The sequence below is a fragment of the Wyeomyia smithii genome, chromosome 1, assembly GCF_029784165.1.
Source record: "Wyeomyia smithii strain HCP4-BCI-WySm-NY-G18 chromosome 1, ASM2978416v1, whole genome shotgun sequence".
NCBI classification, from domain to species: Eukaryota; Metazoa; Arthropoda; class Insecta; order Diptera; family Culicidae; genus Wyeomyia; species Wyeomyia smithii.
The window spans coordinates 108,090,947-108,106,716 of NC_073694.1; the positions used below are offsets into that span (position 1 = coordinate 108,090,947).

Consider the following 15,770-nt stretch of genomic DNA (forward strand, 5'->3'; position numbering starts at 1 on the left):
GAAAATTCATTTTACCAAAAACGTATAACTGATAGCGAATTTATCCACTTCACTGGGTCAGTGCCAACACCTGGAATAATGAAACGATACCGCGACTCACGACGTAATCTAAAGAGATGCTAGGCAGTTGTCTACATTCAAAGCTCATGTATTGGTGCGCCAAAACTGGCTCAACATTCGCTGCGCAACTATCCATTTCAGGGTGCCAACTGCACAATAATGGGTCGGATCACATCGAAATAGAATCGTTCTGACAGCAGTTAAAGCGAATTTTTATTCCACAGGGTCAGTGCAAGTCTACCCAAGAATAATGAAATGGCATCACGATTTAGAACGCAAGTAAGAAAGAGATGCCAGATAATTGTTTATGAACTAAGCACGTGCGACGGTGGATTGAAACTGACAAATTTACGCTGCGCTTAGGGCAACACGCCGGGTCGATACTGGGTCAAAATCAAGCGAAAGTGGGTGAGCTGGGTGGAATAAAGAAATTGCCATTAGATCGCAAATGGGATTGACACTGGGAACAAATAAATTCGCGCAGTTAAAACAGCTGAATGAGAAAAAGAAATAATTATAATAAAACATACGGGTGAAAAGACATACATATACGGGTGAAAAGACATACATGTATATATAGAAAAATAATAATAATAAGAGTAATAGTAGTAGTAGTTGTCAGAGAAGTGGGAAGGGTTAGTAATGCTACATTATATGAGTGCAATGGGTGGTCGTTAGTCACGAAGTTTTGTTAGTGGTTTTAGGGTTAGTATAAACCTCGATTAAGCCCTACAGACTCCTCCAGTATTTAGTTTTGTTAGGTCATGCGAAACTAAAACCGGCGGTGTAATAAGTCAAGCGTAATAAAAAAAAGCGAATTGCAATTATTGTGTTGATCTCAATAAATTGTTACTATTATGTTATTATTATAATGTTATTTATATTGTAATTTTTAATTAGGCTTTGTGTTTGGAAATACGCTTGACGAATCACCGTCAAGTCCTCCACCCATGTGTAGGGACTAATTGGGAAAGATATACAACTCATATTGAAAATAATTTCAACTGCTAATTCGTTTGAAAAATGTCCGCAGACGTCAATATCAACGTTCTCGTGACCGTTTTAAAAACTATTTATGAAGATTTACAGAAAGAGATTAAACATAGATTTACTCTTCTGAGAAATCATAATTTTGAGACTAAAGTTGAAAAATTGAAACCATATTCAAAACTATTTTGGAAGCTGTCGGAGATTCTTAAAAAACCTTCAAAGCCTATTCCAGTTTTAAAAGATGGTGAACGTTTTCTTGTATCCAATGAACAAAGGCACAAAGATTTGCTCAGCAGTTTGAGAGTGTTCAATTGTTCATAATTCAAATTTGAATTTTGTGAGTTCAATTGAAAATGAAGTCACACGTCAATTTGATTTAATTTCTTCCAGAATTTTTTACCTGCAAAAATAATTGAAACTAACTTGAATGAGATTAAATCAATTATTGAAAATTTCAAAAATATGAAAGCACCTGGTGACGATGGAATCCTTAACATATTAATTAAACATCTCCCTGAGAGCACAATGGAATTTTTAGTAAAAATTTTCAATTGCTGCTTCAAAATGGCATATTTTCCTAGATTATGAAAAAATGCAAAAATTACTCCAATTTTTAAAACCGGATAAGAATCCAGCTGAAGTTTCAAGTTATCGACCAATCAGTTTGCTTTCTTCAATAAGTAAACTGTTTGAGAGAATTATTCTTAACAAAATGAAGTCATACATCAACGAAAATTCAATTTTTGCAGATGAACAGTTTGGATTTCGCCATGGGCATTCCACTACTCATCAATTGCTCAAAGTTACTAATATGATACGAGCTAACAAATCTGAAGGTTAGGCTGCTCCTCTAGACTTTGAAATAGCATTCGACAGTGTTTGGTATAAAGGTTTGATTGCGAAATTGCAAACTTTTAATTTTCCAATTTTTATTTTCATTTCATTTTCATTTTTGGGTGCAGAAGGGGGCCGCAGGGCCAAGTCTCCAGTGCTTAAACACTTTCCATGCTGTATAAATTTCGTCCATTTGTAATATATGTTAGCGATATTTGTCACGTATGCCGGATATTTGTCATGTATGCCGGTTTGCGTCCAGGGCCTCTCAAGGCAACCCCTCCCAACCGCACATATACTTAAATATTTTTATTCATTAAAACTCTTGTCAGATGATACATTTGATAAATAGTGATAACAATAATAACCTTATTTGCTTTTTACCATACATACCTGCTGTGCTTCAATCTTTTACTTACCCTGTTTTATGTCTGTTACCTTCAATCATTTTTCATTGACCTTTGTTTGATTGTATTCTTCAGAGTAATTGCGTGATTCTTCGTTTGTTCTAATTCTTGATTTTTCTCGCATTTGAAAAAAAAAAGGAAGAAGGAAACTGGTTTAATAATTTGATTTGAACAATGAAAATTAATGTAAATAAATCTGAATTCCGACTGCGCATATATCTAACTACTGGTTGAGCGTTGGCTCTGAGAAAGTTGGTAACGCAATTTTTTTGAATACTATACCAATTTCCTTTACTCAGTCCTCTCGGCACTTCAGTAGAAAGCACGTCTTAGTTGTCACAATAGTCACTGCTTAATCCGTAAAAGACGATATCAATCAATCTGACCTTTCATAAAAGTGCCAAATGACTCAAACATTCAATTTCGTCTTATTACATCCGTTGCAATGAAAGAATCTAATGAGCTTTATAGACTTTGAAAATCATTTTACAATGGGCATGCAGTATGTCATCAGGTTAAGTTTTATTGCCTCCTTATTTTGATTACAACCGAAAAGCCCATCAAAATCTTTTCAAAGAACGTTTGAGGTGTTTTGCAACTAGCATCTGGCCTTATTAGACTGGATATATCTTGTATGATACAAAAACGAAAAGAGTATGTTAGTTCGCGAATTCAAACCAGATATTACTAATTGCAATATCGTCAAGCCCCTTAACCTAGGAGAGGGACTTTTAATTTTCCAATTTTCCTAATCAAAAATTTTTTACTGATCGAACACTGCAGATTGTCTATCAGAATTCGAAATCTGATAGATTTCCTGTCAGAGCAGGTGTGCCTCAAGGTTCAGTCTAAGGCCCAGTCCTGTACAATATATTCACTTCAGATCTTCTTGATTTGCCTCCAGGATGCATAAAGTCATGGTTCTGCGATGACACAAGCATTTCCGTAAAAGGAAAAAGTCTTCGTGTCATATGCAGTCGATTGCTGAAAAGTTTAGATATTTTTTCTTCCTACTTGCAAAAGTGGAAAATCTCCCAATGCTTCTAAAACTCAAATGATAATTTTTCCGCATAAGACTAGGGCTTCTTTCCTCAAGCCAAACAATAATCACGTTGTCAAGATGAATGGGGTTATTTTAAGTTAGTCCCAATAAAAAAATAAACTCATAAAAAATTTATTTTCAAAGAGCACATTGAGAGTATACAAGCCAAGTGCATCAAATTTACGAGATGTTTATATCCCCTCCTTAACAGGAATTCTAAACTTTGTTTAAAGAACAAGCTTTTGATTTACAAACAAAATTTTAGACCAGCAATGCTTTATGCTGTACCGATCTGGTCAAGTTGCTGTTCAACAAGGAAGAAAACGCTCCAAAGGAATCAGAATAAAATTCTGAGAATGATTTTGAAGCGTCCTCCTTGGTTTGGTACACTCGAATTACATAGACTTACTGGTGTTGAAACATTAGAAGCTATGTCGAATAAAATTATTAACCATTTTCGACAAAAATTGTTGCAATCCTCAATTGCTACGATAAGCTCTCTTTATAAGTTAGCAATTAAGTTAGTTGTAAGTTTACTTCCTTTTTTTGACAAGAAGGTTTAAATCCCTACGAATGATAAATTCTAATTGCGAAAGCAATCAAATCCTAATAATTAAAATTACAAATTTCTAACTCTGTTGAGAAGTCACCATTTGTGATTGGACACACATACTAATTATTTACTAATATTTATCATAAATACTTAAGCTACTAACAAATCCCCCCCTTTAGACAAAACAATAATTGACGAAAATCTTCAACTTCTAAGCAAAGCCTTAGTGCTACATTTCGTATCGGAATTCGACCTTCTGTTTAACTATACACAGACTTCGCAGCCGACTGTTAAGTGTACAGGACAAATGCGGGGCTAGCGCTACGATCCTACTAACACTAACAGTCTCTCCCGAGCCGGAACTCGAACATACGACGACTGGCTTGTTAGGCCAGCATCGTACCTCGAGACCAGCCGGAAGATCTATCTTCAACTTCTAATTCGTTTGAAAAATGTCCGCAGATGTCAATATCAGCGTTTTCGTGACCCTGTTTTTAAAACTATTTACAAAGATTTACAGAAGGACATCAATCAATGATTCACTTCTCTGAGAAATCTAAACTTTGAGACTGTAGTTCAATTTGATTTGATACCTTCTCAGGATTTCTCACCTGCAGAAATAATTAAAACTGACTTGAATGAGATTAAATCTATTATTGAAAATTTCAAAAATATGAAATCACCTGGTGACGATGTATTCTTTAACATATTAATGAAACATCTCCCTGAGAGCACAATGGAATTTTTAGTAAAAAATTTTCAAAGGCTGTTTCAAAATCGCATATTTTCCCAAATTATGGAAAAATGCACATATTACTCCAATTCTAAAGCCCGATAAGAATCCAGCTGAGGTTTCAGTTAAGTAAACTGTTTGAGAGAATTATTCTTAACAGAATGATGTCACACATCAACAAAAATTCATTTTTTGCAGATGAACAATTTGGATTTCACCTTGGGCATTGCACTACTCATCAGTTGCTCAGAGTTGGTAATATGATTCGAGCTAACAAATCTGAAGGTTATTTTACTGGGGCTGCTCTTTTAGACATAAAAAACATTCGATAGTGTTTGGCATAAAGGTTTGATTTCGAAATTGTTAGTTTTCAATTTTCCAATTTCTATAATCAAAATTAAAAAAATATCTAACTGATCGAAGTTTACAGGTTGTCTATCAGAATTCAAGATCTGATAGATTTCCTGTCAGAGCATTGTGCCTCAAGGTTCAGTCTTGGGTCCAGTCCTGTATAACATATTTACTCTATGATGGAAATAATTGTAAACGACGCCCTATTCGCCAGCTGCAAACATTACATCACGTCGGATCAACATGGTTTCCACCCGAAACGCTCGATAACGACTAATTTAGCAGAATTCTCTTCGACTTGCTTGCGAAACATGAGTAACGGTGCTCAAACAGATGCAACATACACCGATCTGAAAGCGGCGTTCGATCGAGTAGACCTCAGGATACTTTTAGCTAAACTTGGAAAACTTGGAGTTTCATCTGCTCTCGTGCAATGGTTTGGTTCCTACTTGATGAATCGAACACTCTGTGTGAAGATAGGGAGTGAGTTTTCTGCGCAGTTGACGAATGTCTTTGGTGTCCCGCAAGCAACCTAGGACCGCTACTCTTCATGATATTCATCAATGATATTTCTCTGTTACTTCCGGAAGGTTGCCGTAAATTGTACGCCGATGACGTTAAACTCTTTAAAGTCGTGAGAAGTTATGCGGACTGCGTTGAGCTCCAGCAACTGGTGGATATTTTTAGCCTATGGTGTTCTAGAAACCTTCTTTCTGTAAGCATTCAGAAATGTAGTGTCATCTCCTTCTATCGAACAAGGAAGCCAATCTTATTCGACTACACTATGTCGGGTCAGCCTTTATCTAGAGTGACACAAATTCGAGTCCTAGAAGTTATTTGGATACTGCGCTATCTTTCAAGCTGCACTACAACGAAATCATCGCTAAAGCTAATCGACAACTCGGATTCATGTTTAAGATAGCCAATGAGTTCCGTGATCCGTTTTGTCTCAGATCGCTGTATTTCTCTCTAGTGCGGTCTATCTTAGAATTCTGCTCCGTTGTATGGTGTCCATTCCACAACTCCTGGATTGCCAGAATTGAATCCGTACAACGTAAATTTGTACGATATGCGCTAAGATTCCTCCCTTGGCGCAATCCCTCAAATCTGCCAGCCTCCACTGATCGCTGTCGGCTTTTAGGAATGCAAACTCTTGAGCAGAGACGATTCGAAGCGCAAGCTGCATTCATTGGTAAAGTTCTTCTAAATGAAATCGATGCTCCGGAAATCCTCGGCTACCTGGATATACACTACCCGTCATAAGTTTGGAATCGCTTTACTGAGTATTGCAACACCCAGTTTGAATATTGCAACGCCTCCCGAAAAATTTAGCATCACCTGGAATAGACGGATATCTCGTGTTTTTGACAACCTAGAAAGTTGCGGTTTTCAGCAAACTTGTTCCGAAGGTCAAAGGCTACTGTATGGTGGCCAGTTCAGTGTGAAATTCTACCGCTATGTGGCGCTATTTGGCACACAATTTGTCGTATTTTGAACTTATCTAATCTCACGATTCCGACCTGCTAGAAAGTTGCGGTGTTCAGCAAACTTGTTCAGGATGCTTAAGGCTTCTACATGGTAGACAATTTAGTACTAAATTACCCCACTATGCGGCGCTAGGGTACATGCAGTTCTTCGTATTCAACGCTGTTCAGTCCAACCTGTTCGAACTGAAGCGACAGAGTGGCAGCGAGCGAACGCTTTATATCCACTAATTGCGTCGCAGTAGGTAAACAGCGGTGTGAGATTCAGCCCCGCCCCTTTGTATACTTTAGCACTGCGGAATGATATAAAAGAGCAACAGATGCGGCAGCATTTATTAGTATTTTTCCAACCGCGATACGATAAGCAGTAGAAAGCAGACAGCGAAAGGACAACAATAGCAGCAATAACAGTAGCTGCAGTAGCAGTAGCATCGGTGGGCAAAGTTGCGTCACCGCGAAGAACTTTAACGCGAAGAATAGATATTAAGAATAAGAAGAAGAGAAAAATGAATAAATTCGTGTAAACAGTAGTTCTGTGTTTGCACCTGACCGCCGAACATTCTGTCCTCTGTCTCCACCCGTAAGAGTTAATTGAAATTGAAGAGTTTTTTGAGAGTCTTTTTCAAGGCTCATATCTTCGAGTTTGATTGCTGCTAGCCAAGTGGGCTAGTCCAGGCCAATCACGTCGCGGCTTCATGAGGCGAAGCCGATCAAAGGAGTCCGGCCAATCTAGTTGCCCTCCTGGGAAGGAACGAAAGGGTCCTGCTCCCATCCGGCTTGGTTCCCGCTGGGAACGCAAGCAACGTTTACCGACCGGCGCAGTCACAGTCCACTGCAGCCCCAACATATTTTTTGGTCCTTCGAACCGGATACTCAACCGTGAGCGTATTCGGTTCATCTTTTGATTCGTCACCCGGCGATTGCGAACTGTTACATCGGAGTGTGGGATGGATGTTGGAGGTCGGAGGCAAACACGGAGATTGAAAGTGAAACAACGCTAAAAACACTCAAAGAACTCATAAGTGAAAGTTAAACAATCAAAGAGACTAAAAGTGAAGTGTGAAAATGACGACGTTGCATACGCCAGCCAAAACCAATAAGGGCAATGAAGAGGCAGAAGCTGCATTGAATACGCTGGTCCACATGCGTGGAATGGCGCAAGGAAATGTCACTCGAATCAAGAACATCTTGGCTCGAGCCGAAGCGGATCAGACTGAACTAACTCCTGCTCAAGTAAAGGTCTATATCAAGAAGGTGGAAACCGCATACACCGAATATCACCAGTTACATCAGCAAGTTGTGGCCAGTCTTCCAATCAACAAACGAGAAGAGCAGGATGCAAAGTACTTGAGTTTTGAAACGTTACATGAAGAGGTATCAACTATTCTCGAAACCTGGCTCGGGAATCTGACAGCACCTCCACAGAATCAGCTCCAACAAATGGCCCCAGTCACTGGGAATCAGCAACCGGTGGTAATCCAGCAGTCCCTTCCTCGTGCGATTCCCACGTTTGACGGAAGATACGAGAACTGGGAAAAATTTAAAATCATGTTTCGCGACGCCGTGGACCGTACCAACGAAGCACCACGCATAAAGCTGTACCATCTTGAGAAGGCTCTCGTTGGTGACGCAATGGGGCTTATCGATGTGAAGACGATTAGCGACGGGAACTACGAACACGCCTGGAAACTTTTAGAGGAGCGTTTCGAGGATAAAAGGCGAATGATCGACATTCACATCGCTGGCTTACTCGGAACAAAGAAAATACCGAAGGATGATTATGCCGATCTGAGAACACTGGTCGAAAGTATTAGCGGTCACGTGGAGAATCTCAAGTTTCTCAACCAGCAATTCACAGGTGTGTCGGAGCTAATTGTCGTTCATCTTGTCGCTCGTTCTTTGGATGCGACAACGAAGAAAGAGTGGGAATCAACAATAAAGCGAGGCGAGCTTCCCACCTACGAAAACACCATCAAGTTTTTGAAGGACCGCGTCTCAGTTCTGGAGAGATGTCAGGGTTCAAACGAAGAATCTCGGTCCCAGCGAGGAACAGCCAAACAACTAACAGGGAAATTTGCAGTTTCGAAGGCCAACACCGTAACGGCCTCTTCGACATCGGATCCACATTGTGAGATGTGTGGAGAAAGACATCCTACGTTCAAGTGTTCGTCGTTTAACAGCCTTTCCACGAGTGAACGGCTGTCCAAAGTTAAAGAGAGGAACATCTGTTTTAACTGCTTGAGGCGTGGACACAGCGTGAAGAACTGTCCATCGAAGAAGTCTTGCTTTAGGTGCAACAAGAAGCATCATACATTGTTGCACTTGGAGGGTAATGCCAGCTCGACGAGGCCTTCGAGTGAGAGCAGTGAAGAGAAGCATTCGCAGTCTAACCCAAATTCTGCGATTGGAATTCCTGGCTCCAGTAAAGCACCGGAGTCCAATAAGAAACCGGAGACCCAGCCATTGGTCACGGCAGTACACACTAACAACCCGATGAATTTGGCGAGTCAGGTGATCTTACAAACCGCCCTTGTTCAAGTGGATGATCAACATCAGCGCTCTCGTTTGTGCAAAGCCCTGTTAGACTGCGGATCCCAAGTGAGTTTTGTAACGCAATCATTGGTCGCTACTCTTGGGATTAAAGTGGAAGAAGTAAGTGTCCCGATAACAGGCATTGGCAGTGTGAGATCAACTATAAAACAAAAATGCACCATAAATGTCCGCTCTAGATGTAATGACTACTCATTCCTCGTGAATTGCTTGGTCTCACCGAAAATCACCGGTCGCATTCCATCGGTGAAGATAAATTTGGACAATTGGGAACTGCCACAAGGTCTAAAACTGGCTGATCCGTCGTTCCATGAACCCAGCCAAATTGATTTGCTTATTGGCATGGACTGGTTCTATGATATAATGAAACCAGGGTGCTTTAAACTAAACGACGACCTACCTAGCCTTCATGACTCCCAACTGGGATGGTTAGTGGGTGGTAAGCTGCTCGAGAGGTCCTGTTCAAACCTTGCGATGAACTCCTGCGCTGTTAGCGTCGATCCAATGGAAGAGCTTATGCATAAATTTTGGGAAGTGGAAAGCGTTTCACCAGAGATGGTTCCTTCGAGCGAGAAGGAGCAGTGCGAAGCACACTTCACTGCAACATATCGTCGAGACGACAGTGGTCGTTTTATCCTCCATCTACCGCTGAAGGACAACGCTCCCCAGCTGGCAGATTCTCGTTCTATGGCCTTGCGAAGATTTTACATGTTGGAATCGAAGCTACAACGTAACCCAGATTTGAATTTTGGGAAGTGGAAAGCGTTTCACCAGAGATGGTTCCTTCGAGCGAGAAGGAGCAGTGCGAAGCACACTTCACTGCAACATATCGTCGAGACGACAGTGGTCGTTTTATCCTCCATCTACCGCTGAAGGACAACGCTCCCCAGCTGGCAGATTCTCGTTCTATGGCCTTGCGGAGATTTTACATGTTGGAATCGAAGCTACAACGTAACCCAGATTTGAAAGTCCAGTACGACGCCTTCTTGGATGAGTACGAGACTCTTGGGCATTGCCACGAGATCAAGGAGCATGATGACCCCCCTGGAATATTGAAGTTTTATCTTCCTCATCATGCTGTTTTACGTCCCTCAAAAACGACTACCAAATGTCGAGTTGTGTTCAACGCATCGGCCAAGGTGTTTGGATTATCACTCAATGACGTGATGATGGTCGGTGCTACAGTGCAGAGCGATTTGCTGTCCATAATTCTTCGCTTTCGAAAGTTTCGATACGTTTTGAGTGCAGACGTATCAAAAATGTATCGTCAGATGCTGATCGACCCCGCCTTCACTCCATTACAGCGGATTTTCTGGCGGAAGTCCCCTCAAGATCCTCTGCGAGTCCTCGAGTTATCAACAGTGACATATGGTACAGCGGCGGCCCCATTCTTGGCAACGCGGGCTCTTCTTCAATTAGCTCGCGATGAACGACACAGATTTCCTCTCGCAGCGATGATCGTGGAAAGGAATTTCTACATCGATGATGCACTGTTTGGTTCCGACGATTATGGAGAAGCGTGTGAACTTCGGGACCAACTGATAGGCCTACTGAAATCCGGTGGGATGCATCTACACAAGTGGTCTTCCAACGATGATAGCCTTTTGGATCCTATTCCCAATGAAGACAGAGAGCGATGCGTTCCACTTGGTGACAGCGGTATCAACGACATTATAAAAACATTGGGTTTAATGTGGAACCCTTCTACTGATGAATTCCTGTTTCGATCGCAATCTCCAGAGAAGATCAAAGAACCAACAAAGCGACAAGTTCTGTCCGAAATCGCCAAGATTTTCGATCCTCTTGGTCTTATTTCTCCTGTGGTAGTAGTGGCGAAGATTCTGATGCAAAATCTATGGATTTGTAAGCTGAAATGGGACGATCCGTTGGACGATGGCCTTTTGTACCAATGGGAAAGCTTTTTGACATCGCTGCCATCTTGTGAGCAGATTCGGATTCCACGCCAAGTTATATCAAGCGAAGCTATCCACTACGAGCTTCATGGGTTCGCCGATGCCTCCCAGAAGGCATACGGTGCTTGCGTATACGTGAGGTCGATTTTTCCTGATGGCAGAGCATCATTGAGGCCAGTCAGCGCGAAGTCTAAAATAGCACCGATCACACCTGTGACGATTCCGAGAAAAGAGTTACTAGCCGCTCGACTTCCAACAAGGTTAAATAGTAAGGTTAAAGAAGCATTAGAAATGAACTTCACGTCTACGATATTGTGGTCTGATAGTCAGGTTGTACTGGCATGGCTACGAAAGCCACTTGATAGTCTTCAAGTGTTTGTTCGCCACAGAGTTGCAGAGATTACGTCCCACAAGCATATTGTCTGGAAGTACGTTCGGACCGACCAGAATCCAGCGGACAGTGTGTCACGAGGACAAGCTGCCAAGGAATTAGCAGAAAATGACCTCTGGTGGAATGGACCTCACTTTTTGCGTACCGTCGACTACCAAGAAGAGGAACCAATTACTCTTACGGATGTCGAGATTCCAGAGTTGAGGGTTCAGCTGGCAGCTTTGCCAGTGATGAACTACGAAGAATTCCCACTCTTGACAAAGTATAGCTCCTTCCGGAAAACGCAGCGGATTTTGGCATACGTGCTACGCTTCATATCGAATACTAGAAAGAAGAAGGAAGACCGGTTGCTTTCAGCGTACCTCACCTTACCAGAACTTCGAACGGCATTGCATTTTATCGTTGGAGCTGTCCAGCATCAGGAGTTCTCCAAGGAGATCGAGTGCATTAGGTCAGGAGAGTTCAACCATCGTCTAAATAACTTGAAACCGTTTCTGCACAATGATCTACTGCGAGTGGGTGGTCGACTTAGCCATTCTGATCTACCATTCGAAGTGAAACATCAGTTGATATTACCTGACAAGAGTCCCATCGTTCGTGGTTTAATCGCCGATATACATCGCGAGAATCTCCACACTGGATGCAGCAGCGTTCAATATCTTCTACGACAACAGTTTTGGTTGATCAACGCAAGATCTACCATCAGAAAGGTGTTGAGAGGTTGTGTCACTTGCTTCCGAATGAAGCCTACTACGATCGATCAACAAATGGGGGATTTGCCGTCATACCGTGTCACCTCTGCACCAGCCTTTGAGAGAGTTGGACTTGACTTTGCAGGTCCAATCTACGTGAAGCAACCTGGACGGAAAGCCACTTCAATAAAGGGTTACATCTGTGTCTTTGTATGCATGGTCACGAAGGCCATGCATCTGGAAGCAGTGGAAGATTTGTCAGCAGATTCATTCCTGGCCTCATTTCAGCGCTTCGTATCCCGGCGAGGCTTTCCGAAGGAAGTGTTCAGCGACAACGGAACAAATTTCATCGGTGCAAGATCAGCTTTGCGGGATCTGTATCTACTCTTCAAGGAGGAAGCCACCCAGAACAAGATCTTCGAGTACTGTCAAGCGAAGCAGATTGACTGGAGAACGATACCCCCAAACGCGCCACACTTTGGTGGGCTTTGGGAAGCTGGAGTGAAGAGCGTAAAGACAGTACTAAAGAAAGTGTATCAATCTACTTCATTGACACTCTTCGGACTTTCCACCCTGTTATGTCAGATTGAAGCAATACTGAATTCGAGACCATTGTATTCCTTATCAAGCGACCCAACGGAACCGGAAGTGCTAACTCCTGGACATTTCATCAAAAACCGTCCACTTTTGGCTATTCCCGAACCATCATTGATGCATCTTCCGACCAATCGACTATCGCACTGGCAGCGCATACAGCAGTTGCGCGAACACTTTTGGAAGCGATGGTCTAAGGAGTATGTCACCGAGCTGCAAGTAAGTGGAAAGTGGACCAACAAAAGGAACAACATTCGACCTGGAATGATTGTCGTGCTAAAGGAAGATAATCTTCCCCCTCAATGCTGGAGACTGGGACGTGTTGTGAAGGTTTATCCTGGAGCCGACGATTTGGTAAGAGTGGTTGATGTCCAGACAAAAACGGGTACGTTTCAAAGGCCGATACACAAACTTGCGCCTTTGCCGATAGCTGATAATGAGTCTTCTTCTGCAATTTCCACTTCTTGCCTGGGGGAGAATGTTCAGTCCAACCTGTTCGAACTGAAGCGACAGAGTGGCAGCGAGCGAACGCTTTATATCCACTAATTGCGTCGCAGTAGGTAAACAGCGGTGTGAGATTCAGCCCCGCCCCTTTGTATACTTTAGCACTGCGGAATGATATAAAAGAGCAACAGATGCGGCAGCATTTATAAGTATTTTTCCAACCGCGATACGATAAGCAGTAGAAAGCAGACAGCGAAAGGAGAACAATAGCAGCAATAACAGTAGCTGCAGTAGCAGTAGCATCGGTGGGCAAAGTTGCGTCACCGCGAAGAACTTTAACGCGAAGAATAGATATTAAGAATAAGAAGAAGAGAAAAATGAATAAATTCGTGTAAACAGTAGTTCTGTGTTTGCACCTGACCGCCGAACATTCTGTCCTCTGTCTCCACCCGTAAGAGTTAATTGAAATTGAAGAGTTTTTTGAGAGTCTTTTTCAAGGCTCATATCTTCGAGTTTGATTGCTGCTAGCCAAGTGGGCTAGTCCAGGCCAATCACGTCGCGGCTTCATGAGGCGAAGCCGATCAAAGGAGTCCGACCAATCTAATTGCCCTCCTGGGAAGGAACGAAAGGGTCCTGCTCCCATCCGGCTTGGTTCCCGCTGGGAACGCAAGCAACGTTTACCGACCGGCGCAGTCACAGTCCACTGCAGCCCCAACAAACGCCGTATAACGTATAACGCCGCATGTGTGTTCCAAACTATTCCATTGAGGCTATTTTCATTACAATTCAGTGTCAACACTAATTAGAAACACCCAGTGTCCTAATTGAAATACGACTTCGACAACTTCGGCAATCACCAGGGCGAATGTTTTTGACTTCGTGTATACATTTTGGGTGTCTGTTCGTTGGATGGGGCGTACACGCGCCTTCTCGAACGCGCCATGTACTGCAGTCACAATCACTCGGCTTGCATATGAGCCGACGGCGTTGCGTGTTCGGTCATCAGCTTGCAGCGGAAAGTAATACGAAATGCCCTCTGTGGTGTTCAAATCCTTCATCATCGGATTAGAGGCATGTCTACTGCAACTGTTTGCAGCCGAGGTAATCATTTTAGTCGCGATATTGTCAATTTTCCCCATTGTAGAACGGGTTGTTCATGCTGGTGATCAAACTGTCAACATGTCAACACAGTCGCATGCTATATGTTATGTCAAATGAAAGCACTTCTTTAGAATAAACACACACAAGCTTACGTATTGTGTGTGGTGATCAAATTGTCAACATTCAAATTGGTTTCACTTCGTCATGTGTACACATAGGTGTAAAAGATGTGATTATTGCGCTTAACTAAGTTCGAAGCGCTCGAAACTACATGCACACTAGCGCTGCGGTGCGGTTGAATTCCGCACTATACTGTCCGCCAATTACAAGCCTTTGACTTCTTTAGTAACTTTGCTGAAAATCTCAACTCTCTAAATGGTGGGATTATTGAGCTGAATAGCGTTCAAAACACTCAAAATTTCATGCACACTAGCGCTGCGTTGTGGCTGAACTCCGAACTATACTCTCCTCCAATCACAAGCCCTTTACCTCCCGAGCAACTTTGCTGAAGACCACAACTCACTAGGTTTCCAGAATCAAGAGATAGAGTTACATTAATCTGCCCATATCAAGTGATGCTAAACTTTTCGGGGTGTTGCAATATTCAAACTGGGTGTTGCAATACTCAGTAAAGCGATTCCAAACTTATGACGGGTAGTGTATATGCCCCCGAACGATCTCTTAGACCAAGATCCCTGTTGAACCTGCCTCAACGCAATGCCAGAAATCGTTGGTTGTATAGAAAAACTGTCTGAAAATGAGTTTTTTTTTCTTCACCTATACATCTGAGAATGAGTTGTAGGGAATTAAAAATGCATCATAAAAAAATATACACTGTACAAAACAAAATAATACGCAACTTAAAAAAAAAGTGGATGGAGAAATAAAAAATATTTTTTTTTTGGTAGAATAATTTTTTTATAAAAATTCTAATTCAAACATTTTTCAAAATATTTGTATACTGATGATTTTAAAAGATGCAGAGTCATTTTGAATCAAAAAGCTCTTGGTAGTAAACATTCTAAAGGCATTGGTTTTCGAGTTATTTTAGATTTAAGCTCGAAAAATTATTAATATTTAGGAAAATACACGTTTTTCTTAATTTGTCCGTAGTTCTTCAGCAAAAACCATACGTTCATTGGAATGCTAGATCAAAAATATACAATTCATTCTTTGACAACAAAACGATTGGGCGAAAGGTTCTCAAGAAGAGTTAAAATGTTTCAAGTGATATAAATATATATAAGAATCAAATATTTATTTTCGACTTTTATTATCTTAGGAACATATTTTTTTATTACATAGATACTTTACAGAACTAGTTTCACCTTATATTTTATATACATCATAAGTAAATGATTCGTCATCTTTTGAAAACAGTTTCGTTTGTATCTTATATCTTATTTACTGAAATCGGAACAAAAGAGTGATACTTTTGGATTGTATAACAATTCCCCGAATGTACCAGTTCCCCGAAAGATATTTCCCCGAATGTACCAGTTCCCCGAAAATTATTCCCCCGAATGTAACACTTCCCCGAAAAATATTTTTCCCCGAATGTAACACTTCCCCGTAAAACGATTCCCCGAATGTAACATTTCCCCGAAAAATAATGTATCATTTCCCGAATG

General features: G+C 41.6%; 1 protein-coding gene across 1 annotated transcript; it reads left to right on the forward strand.

Moving 5' to 3' along the window:
- Positions 1-7,519: 7,519 nt before the first annotated feature.
- Positions 7,520-13,140, forward strand: LOC129717056 (uncharacterized). The gene is made up of 4 exons (XM_055666899.1): positions 7,520-9,052; positions 9,099-9,106; positions 9,184-9,734; positions 9,779-13,140. The coding sequence occupies exons 1-4, from the start codon at positions 7,520-7,522 to the stop codon at positions 13,138-13,140; spliced, it is 5,454 nt and encodes a 1,817-aa protein (XP_055522874.1).
- Positions 13,141-15,770: the final 2,630 nt, after the last annotated feature.